The following is a 16,433-nucleotide window of genomic DNA, read 5'->3' as shown; positions in this document are numbered from 1 at the left end:
TGTAGAAGGAAAGTGTTCGGGTTGAATTAAGGGTTGTGATTCGGTGACAGGGGATTTCTTCTTAACCTCACTAGAAACCGCTTGACTGTGAAATTAAAATATACAGTAGAGTTGCCTAGCAGGCTGTTCTCAGTTTGACTATGTCTTGATAGTCTGGATCAACCCAGGGGCATTCTAAGGATTGTTGATCAGTATTCTTTTATTTGAGAGCCTTAAAAGTTAGTTAAATATAAATCAGTGATTCAACCTCCTCTGGATATCGTGAGCAATACTGGTTATTCCATCTCAGAAGGGATATTGCAGAATTGGAAAGGCTCAAAGAAGGAAGACAACAATGATTAGGGGCATAGAAAACTCACATGAAAAGAGATTGTTTATTGTAGAAAGGAGACAAATAAGAAGGAAAACAATTTATTTTTTGGCATATGCTAACTGGTCAAGCCAAGCCCCACAGCATTCTTATCAACGATGTTCAAGGCATGAAGACCTCCAGGAAGTTGAGTCACTTTGCCATCCTCAGCAATGTGTGTCATGGTTTGTGGCTACCACATTGACCTAGAGACTGTCTCTAAAATGCCACCGAAATTCCACTGTAGCACAAATTCCATGTCTGGTACGAAACTGGTTCAGAAGGCTCCATTGTCATCTTGGTAAATCAATCCCAGGTTGATGTTGAGTGGGGTCTGAGACAAAATAATTATTTGTCACTTTCTCTGCGGACCATGAAGATTTCCACGTAGCCTCTACTGTAAATCCCTCACTTGGTAAACTTATTCACAACTGGTGATGTGAGGGTAGATGATTATGTGGTGGATTAAACAAGTCTTTAATAGTAGATGTGACACATGCAATTTCATCATGAGCTTTGCTACATTATCCTCTCTACAAACACAGGGTGGAGCACTACTTCAGAGAACTGGTCACCATCGTAGAGGAGAAGATTTAAGTGTGCCTGAAAAAATGTGTGGTGGAATTAAGTTGTACGTCGATCTTTGCGTGAGACAAGCGAGCCCATACTGGAGCGCAATACTCTGCCGTTGAATAACAGAGTGCCAAGGCTGAAGTGCATAATGTTTGGGTGTTGGCGCCCCATGTTGTTCTGGCCAGTTTTCCGAGCAGGTTATTTTGCACTTTGACCTTAGTCACTGTCTTTGTAAGATGGTCATGATATGTGAGAGTTCTGTCCAGCGTGATGCCTAGATAGACTGGGTGTGAATTGTGTTTTATTTGATGACCATTGAGAATTATGTTCAGCACTCTGCCTGCTTGTGCATGATGTAAGTGGAAGTCGCTCGGTACAATCTTATTTCCACTTGGTATCATGCACCACCAATTACAATAATTGTCCGTAGCCAACATATCTGCATTCAGAATGCTCTCAAGTATGTCAAAGGAGTGTGACTGAATGCCAAGGCGCATGTCATCTGCATAAACAACCTTGCAAGACCCGGTATATGGCAGGTCATTCAAATATAAGTTCAAAAACATTGGAGACAATACTGATCCTTGTGGGAGGCCATTCTTCTGGTGCTTCCAAGTACTTGTTTTATCACCAATTAACAATAAAAGTATACAAAATAATGAATGTCACACACAAGAGAAAGCAGAAATGTCTATGTTCCTCGTTCTCATAACACAAGAACGAGGGGACTTTCAATGAAATTACAAGACAGAAAATTCTAAACACAGAGAGGAAATTTTTTTGACATAACACATAATTAGACTGTGGAACTCATTGCCACAGGATGTCATCAAGACCAAGGATTTAGTAAGATTCAAAGAGGAACTGGACAAATATCTTAGTTAAAATAGATAATGCTAAAAAAAGATTTTGGAAGGGACATAAAACTTCACACTTCAGGGTTTAAGACACTATCTAATTTAGGATGAGACCTTTCTGGAGAGCAGATTCTCCTGCATCTGCCTATTTCAAGGTTTCTTGCACTTTCTCCTGGAGCATTTAGTATTAGCTACTGTCGGAGACAAGACACTGGATTAGATTGATCCCAGTTCTGAACCGGTATGGCAATACCTATGTTCACAATTACATAGAGACTTGTTATATTTAAAAAAAGATGCCAAGGAACTTCAATTATGGCATCAGATATTTCCTTTTTTCCTTGTGCCTGTTGCAATGAGATATTTATTGCATATGATAGCAGCAAGGCAAGTCAGGGCTTCAGCAGTGATCTCTTCATCACTGGCTGGCAATGCCATAGCAATTAAAAAAGACCAGTTAAAAGACTGGTCCAATGGTTCTGTATTTTTGTTTTCCCCCAAATGTTAAATCTTCAAGTTCTTGTAAGTGTTGCTACTAAGGTTTTGGTACAAAGTCCGTTCTAATTTTCAGTGTCTCCTGTAATGTTTAAGGGGAATCTGTAATATTACTTACTGTCTTTATTAATCCTTTTTACTCCTAGCTTTTGTTGGCTATACAAGCAAGGGAAGAATGCCTATTCTGAGATCACTCATACTCTTTAACATATGCTGTCATTCCAGAGAACTTCACAGACTCTTGTGGGTAGGAGTTTGGGATAGTCACATTACTTTACAAGAGGCAAAGCCCTCTTGTTGACCTAACTCCCTCATGCTGTCCCTCTCAAACCTCACCTTCATACTTTATCTAATATGTATTTTGCACAAAATCTGAATTTTAAGTTTGTTCCTGCTATCGGGAGTAGAAGTGGAGAGTGGTTTTGTGTTTACTTTCCATGGACAGCAATTAAGAGATCGTGACGATGGGTACCCTTATAGAAACCTAACTAGACAGAAGTGCATTATGTTGGTCATCCCAAATAAGAGCCTACTCTGTATATACCACATATTTGACAGGAAAAAAAACTATTTTACATTTAAAAAAACTATTGGGACTATATTTTGCCTCAGTTATTGTGAGTCCAGCTACCCAGGGTTCAGGCAGAGCCACAGAATCCTCTAAAATGGGCTATGATCGATTTTGAAACAGTTACATTTTCATTTCTCAGGAAACTATCATGTCAGGTCCTTCCAGAGCTAGAAGTAAACGCTGAGGTCCATTATGAAGCTGGAAATCTTTCCTTCTAATGGGATAAAACCCAATTTCTACCCCTGAGGGGCCACAAGACAACTGACTATATGGTCTGAACATTTTTATCTATTGAGAAACTGTAGCTGTTTCAGGACTAAATTTTGCACAGTTTGGGTACCCAACAGCTCTACATTTGGGGAGAGGAAGAGGAAACATTTTTCTGGCTCCCCACCTCATTAAATAACAGCAGCTGCTGAAAGCTGGTCAATGTGTCTTGGTGTCTTAAGAAAAAATTGGCTTAGTGGGCAGATGAAGTCAAAGGTGCATGATAAATGCATTTATCACGTGATTCTGCCTGGTGTTATCACATGAATAATGCCATTATTATTTATTTGTATTGCAGTAACCCCTACTGTATTGTAAGGATCCCATTTTGCTAGGTGCTGCGCAAACACATAATAATAGACAGTCCCTGCCCGAAAGCGCATACAATGTAAATAGACAAGACAGACAAAGGATGCGGGAAAAGGAAGTAAAGAGTTGGAGAATCAAGGAGTAGATTTTTCAAGAGTGCTCAGACTTAGCAGCTCTCATTGGTCTCAGGGAGAGCTCAGCACTTTGAGAATCTGGCCGTTATGTTATATACAAAGTCTGTAGCAGAACCAGGAACTGAACCCAAATCTTCTCTATTGTATGCTAATCCAGTGTTTTAACCACAAGTCCATCCTTCCGCCCCAGTTTACAGGTGTGGCAGACCCCTGTCCCGCCCCAGAATTACGATAATTATGTCTGGAAAAGTTATTTGAGGCCCCTTTTAAGAAAGTTCTAAAACTTTCTTATATTTCTTCTCTTCCTCTGAAGCATTTACATTTGGAATCTTGGTAGCCAAAGGCACCGGTTTCATAAGATGATTTTTCATATTCCTTGGCCTAATTACCCCCCAGTCACCTCCTTTTCTAGGAAAGGATACATTAGGGAGGCCAAGGGGGAAGAAGTCTGCTTGAGGTTCTGCTCAGAGTTATCTCCCATGTTGTTCCATTAGGAGAAAGTGGCAGAACGGACTGACTGTTGCCCCCAAACCTTACTGATACGGAGGCCCATATCCTCTGTAAGGAGACCTGTGCCTCTGGGTGTCGACAGAAACCACACCACAATTGTTCCATGGCAGTACAGATTCATTGGAACCTATCACTATTAGGCCCTCACCTGATTGCATCTGCCCAGGAATTGCTATCAAGGGAAGATCCCTACCACAGAAAACCAACACAAGCTTTAGGCTGTTCAACATCTGTTCTGAGGGGCCAGTTGGGGAACTAAGATTAGTGTATGGAAATCTTGTATATTAAATATGGTGTAATTGTAGTGTTAGAATAATAGAAAAATGGAAATGCGGAAGTCCACTGAGCTTTTATAGATGTGTTCATAGCCTTGTAGTACGTGGCTTTCTTATGGTGGGAGGATAGTTCATCGCTCTGTTGTTCAAATGTTTGAAACCGAGGAGTGAAGGGAACAAACCAAAATCAAAAAATTCCTCTCCAGTTTAAGGAACACTAATTTTTCCCTTCTTTTCCCCTCCTCTGCAGCTACTTCTGCTTTCTTGTGTGTGTGATGGTATGGGCTCATAATTGTACGAGTCATGACCAAGAATCACTTGGAGTGCTAAACTAATTGAAGTTTTTCATTTCACGGGGCATGAGGGAAAAAAATTGGGGTCTTATTAGAAAAACACAAACATGATTATCAAAGCCTTGCATGATTTCTGGCTGGAAGATAATAGACTCTGGAATAGTATCCCAGGAGAAATGAGAACAGCTCCATCATCAAAGTCATTTTAAAAACTAAATCTCAACAAAGTACTTGAGATTATATAATGGGTTTGGAGACCGTGGTGATGGATGCAGTATCAGAACCTGGGTAGACAATTAAAATGTAGAGAACAATTCTGCATCCACAGCTAAATTAATAAATCTAAAATTTCTATTCCTCTTTTTTATTTTTTTTCTTCTGAGTTCTATTACATAGCAGTCTGGATGGGGTTAAAAGAGCAACAGAAAGCGTATTTATAAGGATGCATCTAGTCCAAAGGTAGCATTTTGTTCTCTATACATATCTCATTTAAGCATTATTTCAATATTTATGAGATGATTCATTGTTGGAATGTACTCTGATTCCAATAGTTACCGCTTCATAATTGTAAACAAAATTATATACATAATTATTCCCAACATATGAATTATTTATTATATTCCCGGACAAAAAAATTGTTTAAATTGAATTAAGGTTGAGATTGTTTCAGTAATTTAAGAGTAAAACAATTATAGGGAGGTTGTAATTATCCCCCAAACAAGGATTACAAACCAGGAAGCTCAGTTAAGGTTAAATTTAAAAGAAATCCAATCATGTTAAGCTATGGAAATGCACAGTGAAGGCAGCCAAACAACTTTCATTCTGCTCTGTAGTGACACTATACAATTATAATTAGTGCATCATAGTGTTTTAGTCCTGGTTTAGATTAATCTGATTTTTCTACATACAGTAAACTTTTTCAGTTTTTGTTTTCATTGTGGTGTCAGTACATGTGCAACAAAATGGTTGAATCCATGCTGTATGTGCAAAACTCAGTTCAACTATAACTGTAAAGGGCAGTTCCATAATTTTAAAAGAAAAATAAGAAAAATGCTCAAATAAGTGAGAAGGAAAGCATACTGGAGGAGAATTTTCCTAAGTAATTTTAAAGGTCATGCTATAGAATTTGCATATGTTCTTAGTATCCACAGTATGTTTTGTTAGCAGTTGTAGCACAGAATCTTTTAAAAATTAACATTTCACATAGTTCATTTCACTCTACAAACGTTAATTCTATTACAAATGAAAATAAATATTAAGTCATTTTGTTTATTTCTGGTTAAAGTGTATTTGTTGCTTTACAGTATGTTCTATGATGCTTGTCTGGTTTAGGTTTTAAGGGCATGCTATGTAAGTGTCCATCACTGTTAATATATTTGAATTTTCCTTTGGTATCTTTGCATTTCTCCTAATTCTATTCCCTAGATAATTCTGATTCCATCTCTGGTGTTCACAATTTTCAAATGTGTATGAAGAAGCAGAGATGGGTTTGGTTTGGTTTGGGTTTGGGTTTGGTTAACAAGCGATTAACATTTGAGAATGACAGGCCTCTGTATTGGATTGTTTTTGACTTTTCTACGTTATGTAACTTCAGATGCATAATGAAGAAATTTGACTTTTGTACTAGTATATAGCGTTGAGGGTAGGGTTTTGTTTCGTTTTAAAGAAACTGGAAAATTATGAATTCCTTTAGTTCTAGGTTCCTATTCAATAGATTTGAGGTAAACATGCTGGGAAGAATAACAACTAGGGTTGCCAGGTTTTCGACCGGAACGCCCAGTCAAAAAGGGACCCTGGTGGCTCTGGTTAGCACAGCTGACTGGGCTGCTAAAAGTCCAGCTGTCCGCAGTGGGGCAGGCAGTCTCCGTGCGGCTCCTGGGAAGTGGCTGGCATGTCCCCTGGCTCCTAGGTGGAGGGGCAGCCAGGGAGACTGAGTGCTGCCCCGCACCCAGAGGCGCCACCTGACGCCAGCTCCACAGCTCCCATTGGCCAGGAACTGTGGCAAATGGAAGCTGTGGGGGTGGTGCCTGTGGGCAGGGCCAGCGTGCAGATAGGAGCTAGAGAGAGACATGCTGGCCGCTTCCTGGGAGTTGCCTGATGTCAGCGCTGCCTGGAGCCCACACCCCGAACGCCCTCCCATGCCCTAACCCGTTGTCCAAGCTCTGAACGCCCTCCTGCACCCAAACTCCCTCCCTGAGCCCCCTCCTGCACCCCAAACCCATCAGCCCCACCCCGGAGCCCTCACTCCATCCTGCACCTCAACCCCCTGCCCCAGCCCTGAGCCCCCTCCCACACGCCAAACCCCTTATCCTTGGCCCCACCCCAGAGCCCACATCCCATCCTGCACCCCAACCCCCTACCCCCGCCCAGTGAAAATGAGTGAGTGAGTGGGGTGGGGGAGAGCTAGCGACGGAGGGAGGGGAGATGGAGTGAGCGGGGGGTGGGGCCTCGGGGAAGGGCAGGGGGCGGGGCCAGGGTGTTCAGTTTTCTATGATTAGAACATTGGCAACCCTAATTAACAAAACATCAGATTTTGTGAGACTACTTGCATTTACTCTAGACTGAGCAATTCCTTTTATAACAGGTTATATCAACTTTTGAGAAAGATAGGTCACCACTACAAAGTGAGAGTCTCTTGATCAAGTTTCAGTATTTTAGTCTACGTAACTGTCTATATGGAGTTTAGGATCTTTTACCATGAGTCCATGTAACCTGGAGTTTGGGTCGCAAGGCATCTGCTGATTCCTATGTCAGTCTACTGTTTTTCACTAGGTGAGAATGATTCAGGAGTCAAAATCTGTTACTGGGCTAGGACCACAAAGCCCCTCAAGACACCCAGACTGAGCACAATCAGACTGTGTGGACACATTTTAATAAACTGTGATATCTGCATATAAGACAGCTTGGATAGAGGGTGACAACATTCAACAGCTCATGTTTAAAAGAAATGAGCATAAGCAAGAGATGTGTATCAGGCATCTCTTAACTGCCATCTTCATCTCCTGATATTAGCACCTTACTGTGCTGATCAGATTCCGTTTTCTGACTAATTATGGCAAGGAGTCATCTGGTTTTATTTTATGTTAGTTAGTTAGTTAGTTAGTTAGTTCTGTGCTCTAACTTTTGCCTGTACTACATACTGTCATGTATTGCACAGTTATGCATAAGCAGAATCGACATGCGTAAAAGGGTCTTTCTGGACTTTGTGCCATGTTTATCACAGGATTTGTGGGGTGGAGCGGGGAGGCTGTGTACTTGGCTACGTCAGTATGCTATCTCTGGCTAACAGTACGCTTTTTAGAGCAAATACTCGGCATGCTCTGATAATTTCTTCCTAGACTCCTTTGTGGTGGAGCTCAAGGTTCAGATTTAGGGAAAGCTTAATTATTCATTACATATGAGGAAACAAGTTGATATTTACCACTGAAGCCCTACCTCAGGCTAGTTTGAGTGTCATCCTCTGCTATAAACTTAACCCATGTATACTCCATTGTAAGGTATCTTTCAAGATAGGCCTTTTAGTAACCCATGTGGTCTTAATGGATTTTCCACGAACCTGGTGTATTGTTGGCCTGTCTTGTTGGTAGATATAAATTCTTATGAATTCTAGTTTCCTCTCCTACACTTTTCTGATACTTGACGGCTGTCATCCACTGTAAAAGCATGTGGCAGCAAATGCGCAATGCTGTCATGGAACAGGGACATCCTGAAGAAGAGATGGCACTTGCTGTATTATGTTGGCTGCATTTCTAAAGCAGCCCTGGCTTGACACCTCATTGAAAGAGTGAGATTCATTTCTGAGTGGGCATGATGCCTCCTGGCGTCTGGTGGGAATGCAGGGAGTTGAGGTTATGCATGAAAATCAGTTGTGATAGTTAGGAGTTCTAGCCAGGAATGTACAAACCATGTGTCCATTCTGTCTTTTTGATTAAAGAGAGGCTTTCACTAATGCAGCTGCTATCTGGCTGCTTGAAGAGGGTTTCAATCACAATTCAAAAAAGTGCTGTAGTAAGATTTCCTTACTGTGGCTTCTCACTGCATAAGTTCCCTGTATAATGGTCTACAGAGGTCTGCTCTAAGATTGACTTCCTGCTCCTGGGTTGAGAAGGCAAACTGTTGTGCCTGTAATGAGGAACACTGGGTGAATTAAGGCTCTTCTTTAGAATTGGCTAAATTGTATGTACCCACTAATCTACAGTGTGTTAATCCCAATTAAAGATTTGATTTATCTACTTTAACACCACTTTTTTATAATGTTGTTTTTATATTTTTTTTAAATGTTCCTTTTCACCCCTCCATCTCCTTGTGGGATGTTAAAATATTAGGACCACTTCAAAATCTCATTGGAAGAGTTCCAAGGTTTCTCTGAAAATATTGTTTATGATGTGTTTAGGGTTATCAATTTTCTTCCTCAAATGAAAAAGCTCTCTACAGATGATTAGAACACTGTACTTTAAACTCATTTAACTGGACATTATTTTCAGAATATTTGTCTTGGTTATTGCAGTTTTTGTCATACTGTGATATTAGTTTTCCATTATATACTACATGTCACTTCCACATAAGTTTGATAATAAATGTTGGGAAATAAAAAACAGAGGCACTGCCTCCATGTGATAGCAATTCCTATGTAATGGGAAATAATGTCATAAACTTCAAATTACATTTTAAATAAATGTTTATGTCCGACCCAACCATTAGATCATAGCCCAAAAGGGTCAGGAGGATCATTCCTTCATATATCACTGTATGCAGTATGATGGCTTTTTTAGGTGTAAATGATGCTTTTAAATGAAGAATGACAAGCAGTATACAAAGACAGTACATTACAGTCACAGTAGGATAGTAATAGCCGTGGCCACTATGTTAAATACAAAAGTGTGATGCATAAATTGAATTCTCTCTTTGCAAATGATTATTAAATGGGTCCGTGCTGATACCAATGTTCACTGAGTTCGTAGTTCAGTTTGGAACCCTCACGTCTGGGTTCAGTGTTGGGTTCTAAATCTCATCTGGTGGGCATGATGTTTGCTGCTTCCAGAATTAAAAACATAAACACTTGAGAGTGCAGAGAAATGTGTAGATGGCTGATGGTCCTCTTAACTATGGTATTAAATGTTCAGGGCTTGACTAGGGGCTTAAACAAAGTGATGTCAACTCTGGCAAGGCCCAGTGATGGAATTGCCCTGGCCTTGTCTGGGGGAGGAGTGAGGACAAATACTGCCTCCCCTTAGGGTGACCAGACAGCTAGTGTGAAAAATCAGGACAGGGGGTGGGGGGTAATAGGAGCCTATATAAGAAAAAGACCCCAAAATCGGGACTGTCCCTATAAAATCGGGACTTCTGGTCACCCTACCTCCCCTCCATGCCCTTTGCAAGGACTAGCCAATATCACAGTTCGTGTGATCAGTTCCTGCTACTACCAGAGGTGCAAAGAATCCCACACAGGGGCAGGGAGAAGACAGTGTAGCCATTCTCAAGAATGCAGGAAGCACAATCCCTCCTAGAGCTGCCACTGGAGCAGGAGGTTATATCTTCAAGAACAGGAACATTGGTAACTTACACATGGTTCTTCCTTATCCTGTAGCTCCTTTATGGCCCATTTTCACCACTGAAGTGTCATAAAGGCATCACATGTGCTCACCCAGATACCCCTAGTGCTGTGGTTTCCATGTATGGCATAGAGTCTTCATAACTGGTTATGCTACTCCCTTGGAGGACTAAGTATAGGAGTCATGACAGGGGATCCACTGTGGTCTGGCTATCCTTGGCAGCTGCAATTGCCTGTAAGGGCTGTGAGCAGCAGAGCACAAATTCTAGCAGCCCCGAGACTGCTTAAACATATGCCAGGACGAGGCAGGTACCTGGATGATTCCACATTATGGGGAGAGCCAAATACGGTACAGGGCCACTTACCTCTTAGTCATGAGAAATTACATTTATTTTTTACCTTTAACCACTTCACCTGCACTTTGTCCAATAATCCATCCCTACCAGGAATAAGTCTAATATTTAGACATCTGAACAGCTGTTACTTTTTAATAAAGAAGCCATCATACAAACATTTTTGAATTTCTCCCAAATGTGGAGTTGTTGTTTTTTTGTTTGTTTGTTTGTTTTTTGTTTTGTTTTTGTTTTGTTAAAAGGAGGATTTAAAATTATTTTGCCCCAAGGTAACTCGGAGGTTAGCAAAAGTCATTCTTAACTAGTAATATTTTTAAGGTCTGATAGCTTGTGTGACCCTTCAGAGAGAGAAACACTCTTTTTATCCTTTTTACAAAGCAAAGAACTTAGACTTCCTTGTGATGTAAATGCTTAGCCCCGATAGTTTGATATCTTACCTTACATCACAACACACTAATAAATATAACAGCTATTTCAAATTCATTTTTAGACTTTAAATTTTTATTCTCATATTTTTGTCATGCTGTAGTCAGTACCAGGTAACTCAAGCCACTACAAAGTTTTGTCAGCAAAGCTGTGTCACTCAATGATGTGAAAAAAACACACCCTCAGCTGACATAGCTATGCCGGCAAAACCCCCAGTATAGATGCAGCTATCCTGACAGAATAATACTTCTGTCAATATAGCTAATATCATTCGGGAAGATGGTGGTGATATGCTGTCTGAAAAGCCTCCTTCTGTCGACATATGCTGCCTCTACACTAGGGAGCCCTGCCAGTATAGCTGTATTGGTAGAACCTATGTAGTGTAGACTAGGATAAGGCACCTAGCTTTACAAACAAGGAGATATGGAAAATTATGTCAGTTCAAAAGAGAAAAAAAGTTGCACTCTATTTAAAAATAAATCCTTTTTTTTTCTGTAAAAAGGGGCATGAATGGGGGGAAAAAAACCACCACTGTTATATTTTGGGGTTTTATGGACATTCAGTTGGGATGATCTGCATAATTGTTGCATCTGCCACAAGTGAGTAATGTGTATCTTTATATTACACATTATAGTATTTTTGTCTCGCATTCTCATTAATTTATATATAAATGTGTGCCACCCCTCGCCGCCGCAAAAAAAAATACTACCTTGCACTGTAAAAAGACTTTAATACCGAGTAAAATGGCAGCTGAGGATGAAAGGCAGATGTAAACCATTTGGATGGTCTTTTGGCCTATAGATCTTTAGTCTATTGCCTAGGCAGTGGCAAGAGCTATCTTGATATATGATTATATTCAGATTTTCATTGGGAAAGGAGGATACTAAATTTGAATGCCGGAGCCATTGTCACAGCTGTGATGAAGGAAAGATACCAGTTGAATGTCTTAAAAAAAAAGTTCTGTGCATTAAATGGATGCATGTCTATCACAAGAAGAAAACCTTTTATATCCTATGATATATGGATTTTTAAAAGTCATCCTACTGATGACCCTTGAGTTGCAATTATATTTTTATTGAATAAGAAAACAGAGGCCATCACATTCTAACAGTATGGATTCTTCAAAATCTATTATTTTGATGGCCAGAGGCAAGTAACTAAGCTCTTAATAGATGTCTCTGTAAAATAAGTAACGGGAGACAAATGTGCAACCACACCACATGTACAATATGTCCAAGCACCATGAACATAGTCAGGCTTACTGTGCAGCATAGGCTTCCAAAAATCCTTCATGGGCAATAGACACATGTAAAAACTCTAATTTTATTATTTACTTTGAAATTTTACTGCACCTGAATGAATCTAAATGCATTGTAACAGAGACAATATAACCAAGGGTCTATTTAGCCAATTAGATTCAGAATTTCAAAATACAATACCTTGTATCTCTGGAAACGTTTGTACTAGCAGCATTTTCCTTTATTATATAAACACAATATATTTTAGACATGCATTTCATGTATGGTGCAACTGAAATGCCGTATTTAGGGTAGATTTTTGTTGGTTTTGGTGTTTTTATCTGGGTTGGATTGGGATGTCTGGTAGGTTCAGTTTTCTTTCTTTGTCAAAGCTGCTTACAGCACATGTGACAGATTTCTATTTTTTATTCTTTGTTAATGTCATTCTTCATTTTCTGTGCCCCACATCTAGGAGTAAGGGTTGTGTATGCTCTATTTTAATGAAGAGAAATGGCACATCTATCAACTAGAATTTATATTAGAGAGCACATCAATTCAGTTGCTATTGCTTGCTGAGCTTGCAAATTCAGGGCTGAATTCTGCTCTCAATTACACCTGTGCAACCCCATTAACTTCAGTGGACTGTACAGTGCAGAATTAGGTTCATAGAATGAAGTATGGTATAAAACAACTTATCCATCTGCTAATAGAATTTGAGCCCCAAAATACTATTTATGAGGCAGTCTTAAAGGAGTGACGTGCATGCACTCATAGTTAAACTTCTTTTGCATGAGACTGGGATGGTCAACATCTAGTTATTTCATATAGTGGGTCTAGTAAACGTATATATCAGAAGTATCAGAATACCAAAATATTAGCCCTTAAGGGAAGAAAAACACTCCCACTCTAGAGATGTACTGTAAACAGTGTTGTCGTTAGCAGACTTTTATTTCATAGTGGCTGCTATTAACTCCAGATTGTTCCCTTCTTTCTCTCTGTCTCCTAGGAGCTGTGCCGTCAGCGCATGGCTGTAAAATCATCTGATCGACCAGAGCTCCTGCACACTTCTCGCGTAAACAGTGTCTCATCACAGTTTAGTGATGGGCCCATTGCCAGCCCCTCTGCTCGGAGCAGCACATCATCCTGGTGTGAAGAACCAGTTCAGTCTAACATGGACATCTCCACCGGTCACATGATCCTGGTAAGCAGAGTTTTCTTTATGGTATGTGAAATGTAATCAAAATTGAAATCGGTAGTTCATCAATTTAAAGTAGATTGTGAAAAATATTTAACTTCTTAAGGGATACTGTCAATTTACAACATTTTTTAAAAAAATCCTTCACCTATTATATTAATCTAACCTTTAAATGGTTAAAACTAAAACTGGTTTTTAAAAAAATCATTACTTTTCACTGTGCTGTTTATTTTCTGTTTAGCATACATTCTGTGGGCTTGGACATTTAAAATAGATTTTTTTAAAACAGAAGATAATTTACTTTTCGTCCTTTTGTCCTATTGGTTTACTTTCACCATTTTACTTGGCTTGGACAATTAAATAAGACTGTTTGTTTGATTTCTGGTCAGTTTTTCTTTCTGGCATGTAGTATAATGGTGCTGCAAAAGCTGCAGTAGAATATTAACAATGTGTAAATAATTGTTTTCATTGAAATTGGGTGTGTGGGGGGGGGGATCTGAATTTTTAGCCTAACCTGATATTCCTCCTTTAAAGTAATTGGATCTTTCTCATGTTTGAAACTGCTCAAATATGTTTTGTTTGTGAAGACTGGGCTAGAAAACGTTGTGGGAAATGGCCACTTTATTCACATGGGTGTGTGTATATGGCTAGTGAAATGCTTTTCACTACCCAGGGGAGACCGCATGACTTAGTGGTTAGGACACTGGACTAGGACTCAAGACACCTGAGTTATATTTCTGCCTTTGTTGGTGACCTTGGGCAAGTCATTTCACATCCCTGTGTTTCAGTTTTCCCATCTGTAAAATGGGGGTAGTAATACTGATCTCCTTTGTAAAGTGCCATGAGATCTACTGATGAAAGGAGCTAGGTGGTATTATTATTATATTTTCTACATTTACCCTCTGCCAACTGTTAAGATTATCCAGCCGGACCTAATCACAATCAATAAATTGCTGCCCCTCACTAGCTATGTATTTATATAGCTCTGAGAAGGCTGACCAATGGGATTTCTGGGAAGGAATCTGTGCTCTGTCCATGTCATGCTGTCTCATCATGCTTCCCTCTCTCCTGCACCCTTTCACTTTTTATGGTTTTGTAGATAAAGCTGCTCACCTACTTAAATATTTTCCAAGTTTTGTGGGAAAGCCATATGGCCTAATAGAAAATGGAATGGAAGCCAGAGTGCCAATTTGACCTTAGCCAAGTCACTGACCTCCGTCAGCCTCAGTCAGCTCAGCTATAAAACTGAGTAAAAGCAGGATCTGCTTGAAAACCAGATGCTGTGTCTGAGCAGAGCTTTCCTGGGTAAATACATTTCCAAACAGAAGAGTTAGGTTTTTAACCTGATATATAACAGATGCACAAGAGCACCTGGGAATGAGGGATGGATATGTTACCCAAAAGGTCTGTGACCTTGGCTCTTACAATCCCACTTTCACCTACTCAGAACTACCACCTTTCACTTGTTTTTGTGTTTCTGCAGTTATTGGGACATTGTAGTTACCAACACATTCCCCACCCCCAAACCCTACCTTTCAAATAACCCCTAAAGTAAGGAAGGGCACAAGAGTAAGTAGTGATATAATGCTTGTATCCAGAGCATTTGTGGGTAAAACAAAAGAAAGTACAAAATTGCCTAAGTAGATGGCAATGTATATGCTTAAGATTTGCAGACAGTTAATGAGACTAGTTTAAATGGAGCAAAATAGTTTACAAAGATACTACTAAAATGAACCTAAAAATCACACAAAGCCAAAAGAACAGGAAAGAAACTTGCATAAGGGAACCAACTAGTGTTAATTCTGGATCTGGGAATTTTCCCAAAAGTTCAACTAAGTGTGTGTGGAAATAAGCCATATGTTTGCAACCTATGAATGGGTTTTAAAAAACAAACAGATTGATTAGGAGTACTGTGGTGGCAGTGGTGATTCAGTGTCCATAATTCAGTCAATTCTGTTTAACCCTGAGTGAACTCATGCATATGTTAGCTATCTAACAACATATGTTAAATCTTAGATGGTGAGGGTTCAAAGAAGGGCAACTGAAATGCTACAATGCCTTGAGAGTATGACCTATAAAGAGAGAGTGAAAAAAAATTAAACCTGTTTAGCCTAAAATGAACAAACAAAAACTAGCAATTCAGAGAAGTCTGCATCTCTGCTTCTAAATATGGGAAAGGGAAACCGTACAGAAAAAGAAAAATAATTACTCTTAATAGACACCAAGGATACAATTAGTAAAAAAGGGGTTAGAATTTGAAAGGATGCATTTAGCTTAGATATCAAGACAAGTTTCATAGGAGGGTCAAGCAGACAATGGAATTGTTTACTTAAAGAGGTAGTTATACTATAAGTGCTAGATTTCTTTAAGGCAAAGTTAGGTAAGGTTTTTATGGAAGGATCTACTTTGAAGCAGCTGATTGAATTTAACTTCCAGTGCCATGCATGTCAATTATGTTGGCAGCCTGGCAGGAACCTGAGAGCTGACCTGATTTACGTTTTGATCAAATATAAATGCAAGCAACCATAATACCCTATTTGCCTGAATTTTTTGTATGTCCCTTGAGAAAGCTGCTTGTTTGAGTTCAGCAGCAAGAAAAACATGCAAGTGATCAGCTTTTTCATACATCCTGTAGTTAGTAGATTTCTTTGGTCACTCTAATCAGATGATATATAAGATGCTTTCCAACTCTATCCTCTCCTGCTGCTATCATCTTGTGAAATAAAAAGTTCCTTTATAGATATTTTATGCAGAGATGCTTTAGTACAAAAAAAGGCAAAAGTTAATAAGGGCCTAATAAGGATGGGGAGCATTGTCAGCACTGCAGAGCAAATAGACTTACGGAACAGTAAAGTTGTATTCAGTTTTACAATGCTCAGCAATGAAGTAGCTAGCTGAGTTAGGACTCTAGAATCTTTATTGTTTGTGGTGGCTTGGATCTTCCCAGAGGAAATAACATTGTGATGTTTAGATAGCAGTAAGAGCTTATAGTTGGAAACATCTTGATTTGACTTGTAAATTGAGCAGATCTGTTATG

The 16,433-nt window shown here is 39.5% G+C and overlaps 1 protein-coding gene across 1 annotated transcript in view; it reads left to right on the top strand.

The window, feature by feature from the left end:
• The window catches only part of PTPRN2 (protein tyrosine phosphatase receptor type N2), a 688,626-nt gene that overhangs the window by 581,886 nt on the left and 90,307 nt on the right, over positions 1 to 16,433 (top strand). The window contains exon 13 of the mRNA XM_029911620.1: positions 13,208 to 13,402. Within this exon, the coding sequence (XP_029767480.1) occupies positions 13,208 to 13,402 (195 nt within the window). The remainder of the gene's footprint in view (positions 1 to 13,207; positions 13,403 to 16,433) is intronic.

This window comes from Terrapene carolina, unplaced genomic scaffold (assembly GCF_002925995.2).
Source record: "Terrapene carolina triunguis isolate 2854851 unplaced genomic scaffold, T_m_triunguis-2.0 Scaffold111, whole genome shotgun sequence".
Lineage (NCBI taxonomy): Eukaryota > Metazoa > Chordata > Testudines > Emydidae > Terrapene > Terrapene triunguis.
This window is presented reverse-complemented; position numbering and strand designations above follow the sequence as displayed.